Source organism: Mobula hypostoma, chromosome 10 (assembly GCF_963921235.1).
Source record: "Mobula hypostoma chromosome 10, sMobHyp1.1, whole genome shotgun sequence".
NCBI classification, from domain to species: domain Eukaryota; kingdom Metazoa; phylum Chordata; class Chondrichthyes; order Myliobatiformes; family Myliobatidae; genus Mobula; species Mobula hypostoma.
In genome coordinates this window covers 84366096-84382466 of record NC_086106.1, presented here as the reverse complement: position 1 = coordinate 84382466, position 16371 = coordinate 84366096, and the positions used below count along the sequence as shown (strand labels likewise).

The 16371-nt window shown below is 38.6% G+C and overlaps 1 protein-coding gene across 1 annotated transcript in view; it reads left to right on the top strand.

The window, feature by feature from the left end:
• The window catches only part of xpnpep2 (X-prolyl aminopeptidase (aminopeptidase P) 2, membrane-bound), a 109060-nt gene that overhangs the window by 66335 nt on the left and 26354 nt on the right, over positions 1 to 16371 (top strand). Inside the window, exons 12-15 of the mRNA XM_063060746.1 lie at positions 522 to 631; positions 1715 to 1792; positions 8451 to 8522; positions 11433 to 11493. Coding sequence (XP_062916816.1) covers positions 522 to 631; positions 1715 to 1792; positions 8451 to 8522; positions 11433 to 11493 — 321 coding nt within the window. The remainder of the gene's footprint in view (positions 1 to 521; positions 632 to 1714; positions 1793 to 8450; positions 8523 to 11432; positions 11494 to 16371) is intronic.

The following is a 16371-nucleotide window of genomic DNA, read 5'->3' as shown; positions in this document are numbered from 1 at the left end:
TAAAATGGAAACCTTGATTGGATAATGAATGGAAAGGTGTCTATATCTCGAACATATGACCTTGACAAGTGCACCTTCCAGCAGAGACTGAGGAAGTATTCACATCAGGAAAAATCCTTGCCAAACCATTTCATACTTTTTCAACAAGTCCACCCAGAAAAAATGAAGGTGGGGTGTTGGCGGGGTTGTAGAGGGTGGCTAGCGATGTTGAAGTTATTTTTAGCACTATTTGCAATGATTTTATAAATTAATTCATGTAAAAATTCAAGTATGCTTGCTTTAAAGTCTTGTAAACTGCTAACAGTTTGCTAAATGTCCAGAGTAATTTCCATACAGGAGTGGAAGCCATTAAAGGGCTTGTAAAGTTTACATGAAATAAGGAATTGTGACTCAGACAAAGGGTTTGTGACAGTATTGGTACTGGTAGTAAGGGCAAAGAGGTATTCACTTAGGGACAGACATGGTTGGATGGATCATCGTAGTCTGAAATATTTGCCTTCACAACTGCTGTTTTTCCTTAGGTGCGTGATGCAGTTGCTGTCATATGTTACATGCTATGGCTGGAAAAAAACGTTCCAAAAGGAACAGAGACTGAACTCTCAGGTGCACACTACGTAGACAAGTTGCGCAGGTACAATTCCTACGGAAAGTTTGTATGTTCTGTAAATGCAATGATGTGTGCACTGGTTCCGTGTTCCAATATTAATGCATTCTGTTAGATCACATTCTACTCACATGCAATATCACAGAAGCAATATTCTCAAAACTAAAGGTTTTGTATCAAATCTATTTACTTCCACTCCTCAAATAAAGTAAATTATGCCTCAGCCTTAAATAAAGTGTTGTCATAAAATTCGCGAATATAAGCTCTGTGAAAGCTGAATCCAGTCACAGAGAATTACTGTATTTGGTTGATGTATTTTACAGTAAACTTATGGACACAGATTTAAAATTTGAATAAAAGAAGTAATGTTCACTCTTAGATCACTTTACATGATCTAAAAATGATTTCTATTTATTTTAAACTGAACATACAATGAAAAAAAAATTAGTGGGAAGTTATTGGATTGAAAAACTTTTAAAACTCAACAGAAGGCAACGAAGAAAGCCATAAATGGGGAAAAGATGAAACATAACGATAAGCTTGCCAACAATATCAAAGAGGATACCAAAAGTTTTTCCAGATATATGAAGAGTAAAAGAGAGGCAAGAGTAGGTATTGGACTGCTGGAAATGATGCTGGAGGGATAGTAAGGGAGGACAAGGAAATGGCAGACGAACTGAATAAGTATTTTGCATCAGTCTTCACCTACATAGAGTGGATGTGGAGAGGATGCTTCCTATGATGGGGGAGTCTAGGACCATAGAGAACAGCCTCAGAATAGAGGAATGTCCATTTAGAACGGAGGTGAGGAGGAATTTCTTTAGCCAGAGGGTGGTGAATCTGTGGAATTCATAGCCACGGGCTGCTGTGGAGACCTGGTCATTGGGTGTATTTAAGGTGGAGGTTGATAGATTCTTGATTACTTAGAGTGTGAAAGGTTATGGGGAAAAGGCAGGAGAATGGGGTTGAGAGGGAAATGGATCAGCCATGATGAAATGATGGAGCAGACTCGATGGGCCAAATGGCCTAATTCTGCTCCTATATCTTATGATCTTATGGTCTAATAATCAGTAATAAAACTGAGGATTCATTTCTCCTGTGCTTTTACAGTAAGCAGAATTACTCAAAAGGACCCAGCTTCGAGACGATCTCAGCCAGCGGGTTGAATGCAGCTCTTGCCCACTACAGGTTAGTGAACAAGAATGTGGGCAGACAAGATAAAGAATAACTGTTTCCAATATGACACCTTGGTCTAAATTAATCAGCTCAGTAGAGCAGCAACTGGAGTTATTCACTAGCATTGCATTTCTACACTAAAGACTATCCTGGTGGCTGTGGACACCAGTTCTGAAGGAAAGTGCCATTTTCAGTAATATGAACTAAGGTGTGTGTGTGCGCTGTGAGACTGTGATTCATGAGCTGTTCCCGGTCTCCTGATGGAATGCAACAGGGAGGCCCAGTCTTACTTTTATTCCCCTGTATTATTCTGGGGAATCACTGTACCAGTTGGATTTGACACAGCTTCTGACACCCAATGAACTTGATGAAAACTCAAGGCACAGGGGAAGGCAAGTTACCTTTCCATATATTCCACCTCATTTTAATGTTTTTAATGATTTCCTGTGTTTTCACATGGTTTGACTAACCTTTTTTAATCCGTTACATTTTAATATGTTTTAATTATTGTAATTCACTATCATTTAACTATCTCTGATAGGTTTTAAATGAGGCTTAAACCCCATCCTTTCTTCCCTTAAAACAGTTTTCAAACCATCATGGTTGGTTGTTGAGAGCCAGGGTAGTATGTCATCCCAATTTATGTCAAAATGATTTTTCAGGCACTGAAAATTAATTTTGCAGTCTCAGTCCATCTTCCCACAATCAAATCTTTCTTGAATTCTTTTTCTTTTGCTTTCTATGTATGATTGCTTTAGAATTTTTTAAAAATCCCATTACAACCACCTGGATCAGACTTGGTGCTGCTCATTACCAAATCTTCAACTGAATTAGTTATGGATATGCCCAGTTGTTTGCTGAGTTCATACGGGTTCCAGGTATTGTTTAGAGGGTACATGTCATTTAGATGATGCATTAACCACAAATTCCAATGGAAACCATCCTAAAAAGTCCATGAGCAGATGCCAGCCTAATTAATGGATCTGCTAAAGAAAAAATCAGCCTAATTTATAGGGTCAAATTAGATTATGTGGTTTTCCTCCTTTTATCCTATTTCTGAAAACACTTTGCACTATTTTATTGGAATCATTGAATAATTCATTTTTGAAGGGCAATTTAGTTTCAATTATGTTTGTAGTAATTAATCACAGTTCCCCATTCCTTCCTCATAGGTATATTTTCCCCTTTAACATTCTCTCTCCAAAGGTACTCAGATATGCGCCGCTTCCACCCTTTCAGACGGTTATTTTTCAGATCACAACCCAATCTGTAAAAGTGACCTGTACTAGGCTGACTGGGACTGCAGACCAAATTCACTGGTGCGCCATGCTGATATTTCACACTTACTTTCTCTTTCAGAAAGTTGGTCTCTCTGGCCAACACCTGCCTAGGCCTGATGGCAAGGCCCTCACTGCTGTGAAATTCTACAAAGGCTGCTTGTTACAGGACACCACAAAACTCCTGTAGATGGCGCCAGATTCAAAGTGATTTTTTTGAGTGAGACACGCTCTGCTCTCCAGCCCTGTAAATCTTTGTGAGGAGCTTTTCCGGAGGTCAGAGTGGACCTATCCCCACAGTGTTGAACACATATCAGACTATAATTGTTGTCCTACCACTTGTCAACAAATATCTAAATTTGGTTTAGGATGCAAGTTAGAATGCTATTTCCTTGCCAAAACCATCTGACTTTGACTTGTCGCATACTTTCATATTTCCTCCCTACCATGATGTTTCTAATCATGGCTAATTTTTCCCGAGTTCTTTATTTTTCCTCCCCTGCTTTCTAAAATGGGCTTGAACTTTTGGATCAAGATTTGCTCAACATTTAGCATTACTCAAAGGGGGATCTCTAATTTTATTTGATTAAATCTTTGGTCTTATTTATCAGAATGGTGTATGTTTTGTATTCCAATTGAGCCCTGATACAGTAGTTACTTCTGGATCCAAAAATGGATGCAGTTAGAGTTATAACTGTGAAAAGAAATTATTGTGATTTGATTGACCACTTACAATGGCAGACTTTAAGACTGATGATGGTTTTGATAGCTGTTACTGCTTATTATTCCTGCCTCTTCCTGCTGCCAGTTGGATATTGGCTATTTGAGTGATAACATATAAATGAATATTTTAACTTTATCATTATCAATCTTCCCAACACTGGCCAAGAAATTAGATCATAAGCATTACTTCTTTCTGTGCTCTGTACTAAAATATCTCTTTTCTTGGAAAGAAAGGTGCTGGAAATCATATCCATGTCATTTTTCCTCACTCTAGGTGCATCACAGCATGAGTTATCTTGTGTGTCTGATGTGGTTTCCATCTAATTCATGCATCAAATGGCATCCTTTATCCAAGAAAATGTAACTAGTTTATGTTGTCCCAGGACTGCCCATCATTGACAATTCTCAGGACAACCACGTACCAACCCTCACCCCTTGTCCACTCAAACCTCTGATGATCTGAAGCTCCAATTCCCTCCTCCTGTCGATCCAATCCCTAAACTCCTCCCCTTTGAACACTGCCCCTCCATGAGGTAGAGATTTCCTCCATACTGACACTACCCAATCACATGTCACTGGAGCCACTAATGCCAGCACACAGCCTTTGGCTCAAGTCCTGGCAAAATCTCCAGTTGTCAGGACTTCCTGAGCCTATCCAACTTCTATCCTGGATGGATTGGGCCTCGATCCCAGATATCATCCATCCCATTATAATTTTGGTATATGGCAGAACATAGTGGTTGCAATGAGGAAAGAGCTTGGAACAGGAATTCACCATTTTTATTCCATGTGCCAAGCACACGATACAGTGATGGGTGTACATAAACCCTGCTCCAGTGTATCACAACTTATAAATGACCATCTGCGCTTTATAACTTAGAACTAATATTGGGAGCAAGAAACATCTTACTTGTTGCAAACTACTCTTTGAGAGCTTGTTAACGATTTCTGATACAATAGTTAATTAGATACACATATTACAAAAGACATCATTGCTAACTCACACATAAATCTAGAATTGCATTCAGCTGTTATAACACAGCTGAATCACTACAAGTGTCCCTTATTTGTGCTTTGACATGAGCAGAAAAGAGCAGTTTGTAGCAGTTTAGCTTGAAGTAGGTTGATCAAATGTTCCAACTTTGGAAAGGAGAAAGTAGAAATGCTTAGAAAATTGTGTCCAAGCACGAAGTTTGTGACAGCACTGTGCCTGTTTCGTCAATGATTGCCCAGGTATGCATGCCAACAGTCAGTGTTATGGGGTGGAGTCCAAGTAAAAATATTTGGGATACTTAACAAGATGAAGGATGCACATTAAACTCTGCTTTCAGAATATGATTTCATAGATTCAATAAAATTGAACTTCTGAAACAGATGTATATGTTTATGCACTATGTTTTGAAATATTTGGTGCCCACAAGAGAAGATTAATTTCAAATCCTTTTTTTTCTTTCACCACTGCTCCTCCAAATCCAGCTATTTGCTGTGAAAGATTAGCATAATACTCACAAGTAAAGGAAATTTGACCAATGCAATTGCACATTTGAAATTGCACCTTAACACATAGGAATGAGTAGCACTGAGGTCAGAGTAACTGAATAACAATAGCGGGACGAACATGACAACCGAAAAGTTGATTTATGCTAAATAAAATGTCCTCAAGACACTGACCATAAAGGACCACAGCAGCGATGAATATGTTGAAGTTAAAAGGAAGCTTATTTTTTAAGTTCCTCTAATATACTCTCATTTTAGCATGCACCAAGTATCATTCTATTTGGGTTTTGCAAGTTTTTCACCATGTTAGCAACAAAAGTAAATGTTATTATAAACCAGCTCCTCCATTTGTCATAACAGACTGAATCTGGAGGTCAGTATCTCACCTTGTAGGCAGTTGGTTTAATCAATTTCAAGCAAATATAATCTCATACCCAATCCTCATGAATATTTTTAGATAGCCTTTTTAACCAAAGTGGTTAAAATGTTTAAAATTCAGAATGCATACTTTTGAGAAGGGCTGCTGATTCCCTTTTTAATTAGAAATAAGAGAATGCTTGTTTCTGATAATGAATAGCGTTTTAATGCAATCATATCCTGAGAAATTGGATGTTTCTCAGCATACCTTCCTGCAATTTCATTAATGGGCAATTAATTAAATGGAGTAAATGGTACCATTCACATTTTCTTGCTAGAAGAGGAATTTTGCCCCTTGTTAACAAGGGTCTGTGATTTATTGTTGGCCAGATATGCATGCAAACCAGCGTTTTTACTACCTCTGGGACATTTTATACAACATTTCAAAACTCAGGCAGCAAAATATACACAGGCATTAAGTGTAGACATTAACACAATCTGTGAAAGATGCCACTCCTCAGTAGCTCACCGGGAATAGTTACAGATCATATTTCAGCTAAACATATCTCATAGCCGTTGAAATCCAAACGTGGCAAATTAATTCATATACAATGAGGAAGCAGCATAATTTAAGAAATGAAATTAAAGTTAGAAAATTTGTTATTGTGAACTCAAAATATTTACAGACTATTGTTGGACGTAGAATCATATGAGGAAAATTTTGGAACCTTGTGCTGAGGACCATATTAATAAAACTGTTTGATCAGTTGTGGCATTGTTCAGGCAGAATCAATTGGATGCAACTCAGTCTGTGTTCACAGGGGCAATGTCTGAACAGTGCTGTGAGAGATGTTTAAACTCAATCTTCTCTTTCTTTAAGAAGCAACATTGCAGAGGCTAAGTGGCAGCCCACCAATAGAGATCAGGATATTTCTGGCAAATTCATTTTTAAAGTAGAAGAATCTGTCAATCAGTTTGCAAATCTTTTGCTGAGGTGCATCTATATTCAACAGTCTTCTTCTGTAAGGCCAAAAGATTATTATATTCATGGAAGAGCAAATTCTGATTGCAAATTCAAATTCAACTTTTTACAACAAAGTGTGCACCTGATCTAAGACAGTGTTTTTGTTTCTGAAAAATTTCCCTTACCCTTCATAATCAGAATAGACTTACACATTCATAGAGTTATCCTACTTAAAAACAGGCTCTTAATCCCACATTTTTATGCCAACTATTAAGCACCCATCTACATGCATCCTATTTACCAGTACTAGGTCTTTAGCCTTTTATGCCTTGGCAATTCAAATGCTTGTCCAGATACTTTGTAAATATTGTGACAGCACCTTTCTGGTTACCTTTCTAGCTAGGAAAAAAAGTACAATAATTGGCCATAGATGCCAAGTTGATAGGGAATAATATGAACTAGGAACTGCTTGAGAAAGAAATATCTCTGGCAGCTATCTTGCCAGATCCCATTCAAGTAAGCTCCTGGGAAATCCGTGATATTCGACAATACCTCCGTTGAAGTCAGTCCCATTGCTGTCTTGTCATACTGTTTGCAGTTTTACTGAGTGCACTGTTTCTGTGTATCAAGAGAAATTTCACTTCCATACGCTATTTCAATCTTAGTTTTAACATGCTGAGGACAAAGTTAGGTGGTTATTCAGCTTTGTGGTAGGCATACAAAGGAGAAACACTGACTTTTCAAATAAGTGGTGATCAAAATAGAAACAAACACATAGTGAAAGACAAAGGACAGCTGAATGTTCCTTCGTGGTTTGTTTAAGTTTCTCGGATGCTATTCAAATAGTCTCACGTAAGCAAATACCTACAATAGGTTATATTGAAATTCAGTTTGAAAGACCAGTTATTTGGAGAAAGAGAATACTGTGATGGAATTAAGAAATTTTATTTCCAGGTATCTGATTCAGTTCATCCCTATTTTTTAGCATCACTGGCAATGGATTTAATTTTCATTTATAATTGCCCTTGACAGGGTGGAGGTAAGCTGCCCTTTTGAACCATGGGCCTTGAGATGAAAATACTCACATGTTACTGCTGTACAGAATATTGCAGGATTCAAATCCAGTGACAAAGAAGGAACAATGGCAGATTCCCAGGTCAGAGTGAAGTGTGACTTGGAGTGATGGTGGTTTTCCTTAATGCCTGCTGCCCTTATCCTTACAGATGATCACGGCTACAGGATTGGAATAAGATAAGCTTTTCACAAATCGCTGCAGTGTGTATACTGTACGTACTGCAACCCTTAGCATCCCAGTAGTGGAAGGAGCAAATCGTTAACATAATGGATGAGATTTCAATAAAGCTGGCTGCCATATAGTAAGGTTCATGAGCGTTAGAGCTCACTCTCCAGGCAGATGAAAGCTATTCCATCGTAGCTCTTTTGATTCTCTAGGGGATTTGAGAAGACAAATGAATACCCAGTCTGTGATGCGTTCTTGTTAATGCAGTACTTCTATGGCTAACTTTGTTCTGTTTCAAGATGATGATGGATCTGAGATGTCTTAGCAGAGTGATTCAGTGATGGCAATGCCATTGATTGTCAAGAGAGAGGGATAGAAGCTCTTTCATTGAATTCGAATAAGACTGTTGTTCAATGTCTCAATTTCAGCATTTTGAGGATGCAGAGGGAATAAAATATCTTTTCTTAGAAATTCAAGATGTGTTGAAGTAATTCTTCCTACTAACTTTTAACAGACTGTAGTTAAACACAGTCAGTTCATTCAATCCTGAGGCTGTTTATTCTGGTTGAGAGGTATCCATGTCTCTGACTTTTGATTCACTTTTTGGTTTAGTCCCAATGAAGAAACCAAAAGGAAGCTGACACCAGATGAGATGTACTTGGTTGACTCTGGAGGACAATACCTGTAAGTACAGAATCAAAATGCATAAATGTATAGTGTGAAGTACCAGTCTATGCTAAGCTAATATATTTATGATAGAAATAATTCGCGTGGTGAACATTTACCCAGCAGAGTAGATTCAGCAATAGAAGGTCATCTTAAAGACAGAGGGATGATCGTAACTTAGAACTACTCTACAGAGTAATCAGGGGCTGTGGGCAGAAAGGTTTGTGGTCAATGCTCCCTGCAGACATTTGCATATCGACTGCCAAACCCTATTACATGTAAATTATGACTCAACCATCTTCCCCTTAACTTCACAGCACTGGAAATCCCTTCCTGCTTTAGTCATTAATTACAACTTACTCTTGTCTTCCATTTTCACATCAACAAACTGGGCATTTACCAATATTTTAATAAAACACAATGAAATGAATATAACTAATGGTTACTATAGTTTAATTATAGTAACTATAGTTTAAATGGTTCAGCATGAACCACATGGGCCAAAGGGTCTGTTTCTGTGCTCCACTTTTCTATGACTCTATGACTCTAATGAGCTAATCTGAGTCCTGTTCTATTACTCAATACTTTGGAACTTTATATTCAGAAATAATTTCGAAATAATGAAAAAGATACCCAAAGACACTAAAATCACAAAGAGAGGCAAATGTGGTTTTTGCTATATTAACCCTCTATTGGTTAAAGATGTTTTTATTTCAAGTGATTGGCAATTTTCTTTAGATTCCGTCATAGGTTAATTTAATTTATCTGTCTAAGGGGTGCCATGGTAGTGTAGCGGCTAGCATGGCGCTATTACAGTTGACAGCATAGGAGTTCAGAGTTCAGTTCCTCTGTAAGCAAGTTTGTATGCTTCTTTGCTATGTGAGTGTGGGTTTCCTCTGGGTACTCAGGTTTCCAAAGGCACACCGGTTAGCAGGTTCACTGGTCATTATAAATTGTCCCATTATTAGGTAGGGTGCTTGAAGGGCCTGTTCCATGCTGTATCTCTTAATAAAGATAAATAAATTTCTTTTAAGTCAATTAAACAAGGTTCACTCAATGGTTTAACACATTGTTTTTTTTTCATCACAACCAAAATAAATGGCGGCCTCTACAGCGTAGGATTACAAATATTTGTGAAAGGGGGAAAATAAAGCTACTTGTGGAAGATAGGTGTTTAATCCTGGATAAGAACTGCAGAGTGTTGTACTCTGCAATATTGTCCTTGAATTCTGCATTGAAAACGGGAAGACGGAAATGTAGATCATGCAGGATATCTTTCAGTGCAACAAGATTCAAAGTGGGCGAATAAGTAAGAAAATGGGAGTTGAAACATGTTTTTGCCTGCACTCCCCACTACACCCCACACCCTCTTCACAGTCATACCAGGCAGCTCCCAGAATGTGCAATGCCATTGTATCTCATCATATTTACAGGGTCTTCAACATTACCACTAACTCACCTAATTGGTCATCGGTCAACTGTGATAACTCTTCTGTTAACCACTGTAGCTGCATTCTCTAATGTCCAGGCCAATATGCTTGCCATTTGGTAAAAACAAAAGAACAACAGACAATTGCTTTCAATCATATAGACAAGAGGAGGTAATTTTTCACTTTGAAGAGGATTGCAGTTTATTCACAGTAAACATTGGCCCTAACACTGCATAATGTAGTAATTTCATCAAAATAATCTCATTTGATGAATCATAGACACATCTTCAGTCTCCTCTGCATTAGGTAATCATATTTCACTTTACCTTTCGTTAGTCAAACCTAATCCAACGAAAGCATTTGGAATTGTATTACAAGATGCTCCAAAATATGAAATCTTTAATTTCATGTTATAACTTACTATCTACCTTTCAGACCAACGTTTAACAATCAGAACAGCTAGTGTGAAATATTTTAATGTTATACTGGGAAGAGTTGTACTTTGGTTGTATTGCTTTAGATATAGGAACAGTCCCATATCCTCAATCTATTTTGTGTGTATTACTTTAGAGACAGGAAGATTGCTCATATCCTCAATCTATTAATCCCACAGTATGAAATTCTCACACCCTCAAACAAACCTAGTGTTTCCTCATTCACTTCACTCCCTTTGCAGGGTCTATTTTGATACAAACAACCACTATATTTGCTGATGAAACATCATGAAATGATTGTACTGTATATCAAAGTTATTGCGTGTAAAATGTTTTAGGATCATTCCAGAGATGGGAAATTGGCTGATAGAGCTGCCAGTGCAATTGTCAATTCCTGACTAAATTGTGCTCATTTTGAAATGTTTCCTTTGTACCTGATTTCCATTCAACCACACTAACATTGCATGTAGCAGGTACATCATTTGCTATGAAACAGGACAATATTTTAAAACCTGCTTTAAAGTATATTTCTGATCAATATAAAAGCGATTATGTGAAGTCTACAAAAATAATGCAGCTGGAAGTGTGTTTATCAGAAAGAAATAAGTTATAGCCATTACAAGTAACTATATAAGATTGTTTAAAATAACTTAAAAACATAGTACTATTAACTGGTTAGATCGGTGTACTGTACTGGTAAATTTGATAATATCAATATGTCCCAATAAATGTCCTTGCACTTAAAGGATCAGCTTAACTTTTAAAGCCCCCTTAAAGATCTGCACATGAACAAAATTATCAAATATGTTCTAACTAATCCTAAATCTTGGACAGGGGAAATTCTTAGCACGATGCTAGTAAAATTATCACAAAAGGTGAAGGAAAAGTCTATTGTGTTGAATACAATCTGTGTTTAAAATTCGTGGAGAAATGCCCAGTTGAATTTGCTAAAAAACCTAGTTGGAAGAAATCATTTTTTGGAAGCAATAGAGATGGTCAAACCCATTGTGTGTTTGATGTATGAATGTTTTTTTATTCATTTTTGCTTTGTATTAAAAACTCAGAGATGGGACAACTGATATTACCCGTACAATTCACTGGGGAAAGCCAACTAATTTCCAGAAGGTAGGTAAATTTGGAAGTCTGCCTGTGTAATCATCTGATTGTGCTCGTTTCCATGGATATGATCACTAGCTCTGGTTTCAGTATGCCAGAGTCTGGAATGAAAATAAATAATTTTTCCATTGAGCTTGTCAGTGAGCCAGCATCAAACTTCAAACTGTATAGGGTTATACATTTCCAATTAAGGTGGCAATGTATTACCAGAACTGCTTTTAATAACACTCCCCCAAAACAAACAAACAAACAAACACACACACACACACACACACCCACCCCTAGTAAGATCCAAGCAAAGTTTTGCCGCCAGGATTGAAACCTCAAAGAGAGTTGAGATTACAAGACATTCCCTTCCCTGCAGTTTACAAGCTTCTGTTGTCTTTTCCCCATTTTAATATCAGGATCTTTAATCTGAAACATTATTATGTTTCTCCTTAAGTAAAGGGACTATGGAAGATAATATTATTTTTATTATTTCCCATCTTTCAAAATGCACATGTTACAGCCTTATGGGGGCGGGGGAGGGGTTTGTACACCAACTACTTGAACCATTACACTTGTTCTCCTAAAGCCTTGCTGAGTAGAAAGCTTCGAGATTTAGACCCAACAAAAAAGAAGTAACAATGACCTTTTCAGGTCAGGGTGGTATGCAGATTAGAGTGAGCCAGGACATAATGTTCCCCTCCCTACCTGCTGCTTCCTACAAGTTTGTTAAGAATTTGCAGTGACAAGGACAGTGCATTTTGCGCATGGCACACACTACAGCCATAGACAATAAGTAGTGGAGAAAATAAATATTTAGGGTGATGGATAGGTTCCAAATCCAGAGGGAAGTTTGTCCTGGAAGTTATTCATCTTCTTGAGTAAAATTGCTGTGATCATCCAGGCAAATGGACAGTATTCCATCACTTTGTAGATTGAATCCAACTCAAAGATCCAGGAGGAGGGTCACATGCCACATGGTACCCAGCCCCTGGCCTGCTCGTGGTACCATATTATTTATGAGATTGGTCCAGTTGAGTCGCTTGTCAATGTGAAACCTCCCAAGATGGCAATGGTCAGAAACATGATGATAGTAATTCATTTGGTTATCAAAGTTATTAGATTATCATTTGTGATGGTTATTGCCTGGCACTTTCTGCAGAAGGAATAACTTTGCACGAGCTTAATTCCAGGTGTTCCTGCTGTTTTTTCTCCCCTTTATGTAAGAGCTAAGCCATTAAAAAGTAATCCTAGCTTATTCACCATTACTATTCACAGACTGATGTCACCCCTTGGTGCCATAAACTTGGGGAGCTGACTGGCATGGCCATGGACAAAAATATTTTAATATTTGTAAGAAAACAAGCCAATTTCAAGGTAGCATATTAAATGGTAACTTTATATACATTCTCTTCTCCAACAACACTGGAGATGTAGTCCAGAATTAAGCCTTAAATGCATTCTGGAAGAAACCTGCATAGGTAAGTGCTATCTACATGTGCAGGAGTAACTGAGCCATCAGTACTAGACAGATCTCCAACCATAGTAGTATATTTACTTCATGGTGTTTTGCATTTCCAAAATTTTGTTCCATTAATGGATGAGCTCCTTCCGTCTGGTGCTCAATGCCTGCAATTCTAACAAAAGAACACATTCTTTCCTTTTATGCAGATTTTGCATCTAGAATACACACTAAGAATCTGAAGAATCTGTACCAACATTCTTTTATTCTGGAGTCCAGTCAACTCCAGAAATGATCAGATCAGATTGCAGTACTTTATTGTTCTATATACCAGGGTACAATGAAATTCTTTGCTCATAAAATCTCAAATGTAAGACATATAAATCACAATGATTGTGGGGTACCTAATGTTCAACATCCAAACTGAAGGATATTTTTAAATGGGTTGCTCATAGTATGTTTTTTTTTTCATTTTAAAAACCATAAGAGCACATGATATAGGAGCAGAATTAGGCCTTTTGGCCCATCAAGTCCATTCCACCATTCCATCGTGGCTGATTTATTATCCCTCTCAACCCCATTCGCCTGCCTTCTCCAACCTCTAATCAAGAACCTATCAACCTCCACTTTAAATATACTCAAGGACTTAGCCTCCACAGCCATCTGTGATAATGAATTTAAAAACACAAACACGAGGAAATCTGCAGATGCTGGAAATTCAAGCAACACACATCAAAGTTGCTGGTGAACGCAGCAGGCCAGGCAGCATCTCTAAGAAGAGGCACAGTCGACGTTTCGGGCCGAGACCCTTCGTCAGGACACATAATGAATACAATGTAATAATGAATTACATTGATTCAATACCCCCCGGCTAAAGAAATTCCTCTTCATCTCAGTTCGAAATGGACAACTGAGGCTGTGCCCTCTGGTCCAAGACTCACCCGTTACAGGAGACATCCTCCCCACATCCGCTCTATCTAGGCCTTTCAGTATTTGATAGGTTTCAATGAGATTTGTTCTCATTCTTCTGAACTCCAGCGAGTACAGGCCCAGAGCCATCAAATGCTCCTCATATGTTAACACTGTTCTGAACCTCCTCTGGACCCTCTCCAAAGCCAGCACATCTTTTCTTAGATAAGGGGCCCAACTGCTCACAATACTCTGAGTGTAGTTTGACCAATGTCTTATAAAGCCTCTACATTACATCCTTGCTTTTATATTCTAGTCCTCTTGAAATAAATGCTAACATAGCATTTCCATTCCTTATCATGAAATCAGCCTGCAAGTTAACCTTTAAGGATTTCTGCACAAAGTCTCCAAGTCCCTTTGCACCTCTGATTTTTTTAATTTTCCCCCATTTACGAAATAGTCTACAACTTTATTCATTCAACCAAAGTGCATGACCAAACACTTCCCTACATGATATTCCGTCAGCCACTTCTTTGCCCAGAACTCCCAATCTGTCCAGTCTTTCTGCAGACTCCCTGCCTCCTCAACAGTACCTGCCCCTCCAACCATCATCCGCAAACTTGGCAATAAAGCCTTAAAATCAGTCATTCAAATTATTAACATGAACATAAAAAGAAACGATCCCAACACCGACTCCTGCAGAACATCACTAGTCACTGAGTGCCAACCAGAAAAGGCCCCCCTTATTCCCACTCCTTGTCTCCTGCCAGTCAGCCAATCTTCTATCCATGCTAGCATCTTTCCTGTAATAGCATGGGCTCTTATCTTGTTATGCAGACTCATGTTTGGCACCTTGTCAAAGACCGTCTGAAAATACAAGTAAGCAACTTCCACTGACTCTCCTTTTGTCTATCCTGCCTGTTATTTCCTCAAAGAATCCCAACAGGTTTGTCAGGTAAGATCTTCCCTTAAGGAAACTATGCTGACTTTGGCTTATTTTATCATGTGCCTCTAAGTACCCCAAAACCTCATCCTTAATAATGGATTCCAACATCTTCTCAATCACTAAAATCAGGCTAACAGGTCTATAATTTCCTCTCCTTTGCCTCTCTGCTTGACTGGTGCGGAGTGACCTTTGCAATTTTCCAGTCCTCCAAAACCATTCCAGAATCTAGTGATTCTTGAAAGATTATTACTAATGCCTCCACAATCTCCTCAACTTCTTGAGGAACCTGGGATGTGGTCTACCTGGTTCAGATGACTTATCTACCTACAGGTTGTTCACATAGTCCAAGCACTTTCTCCTTAGTAATAGTCATGACACTCACTACTGCCCCCAACACTCTTAAAAATCTGGCATACTGCTGGTGTTCAAAAGTTCAAAGTAAAATTTATTATCAGTTTACATACATGTCACCACATACAACCCTCAGATTATTTTTCCTGTGGGCAAACTTAGCAAATCTATAGCATGGTGACTGTAAACAGGACCATTGAAGAACAAGCTGTGCAAATGCAAATATAAAAACTAACAATAAATAACAAGAGTATGAAATAACAAGGTAGAAAGTCCTTCAAGTGAGACCATCGGTTGTGGGAACAACAGAAATAGAATGAGTGTAGTTATCCTCTTTTGTTTAAATGCCTGATGGCTGAGTGGTAGGAACTGTTCTTGAACCTGGTGGTGTGAGTCCCAGGCATTTGTACCTTCTATCAGACGGCAGCAGCGAGAAAAGCGCCTGGCCTGGGTGGTGAGGATCTTTGATAATGGATGCTGCTTTCCACGGCGACAGTTCATGTAGGTATGCTCAGTGGTGACGAGAGCTTTACCCACAATGGACTGAGCCGAATCCACTACCTTTTGTAGCATTTTCTGCTGAAAGGTATTGGAGTTCCCATGCCAGGCCATAATGCGACCAGTCAATGCACTTCCCACCAGATATCCATACAAATTTGTCAAGGGTTTTGAAGACATTCCCGATCTCCACAGTCTCCTAAGGAGGTAAAGGCACTGTCGTGTTTTCTTTGCAATTACATTTATATGATGTGTCCAGGACAGGTCCTCTGAGATAGTGACACCCTGAACTTAGAATTACTGACCATCTCCACCTCAGATCCTCCAATGAGTACTGGTTCATTGACCTCTGATTTCCCTGTCCCGAAGTCTACAATCAGTTCCTTGGTCCTGCTGACATTGTGTGAGAGTTTGTTGTTATGACACCACTCAGCCAAATTTTCATTCTCCTTCCTGTATGCTGATTCATCACCATCTTTGATATGACCCACAATAGTGGTGTCATCAGCAAACTTGTATATGGTGTTGGAGCTGTACTTAGCCACACGGTCATAGCTGTTAAGTGAATAGAGCAGGGGGCTAAGAACATATCCCTGTGGTGCACCTGTGCTGATGGAGATTATGGAGGAGATGATTTTGCCAATCTGAACTGACTGGGATTTGCAAGTGAGGAAATCCAGAAGATTACACAAGAGGATATTGAGGCCCAGGTTTTGGAGTTTACTAATTAGTCTTG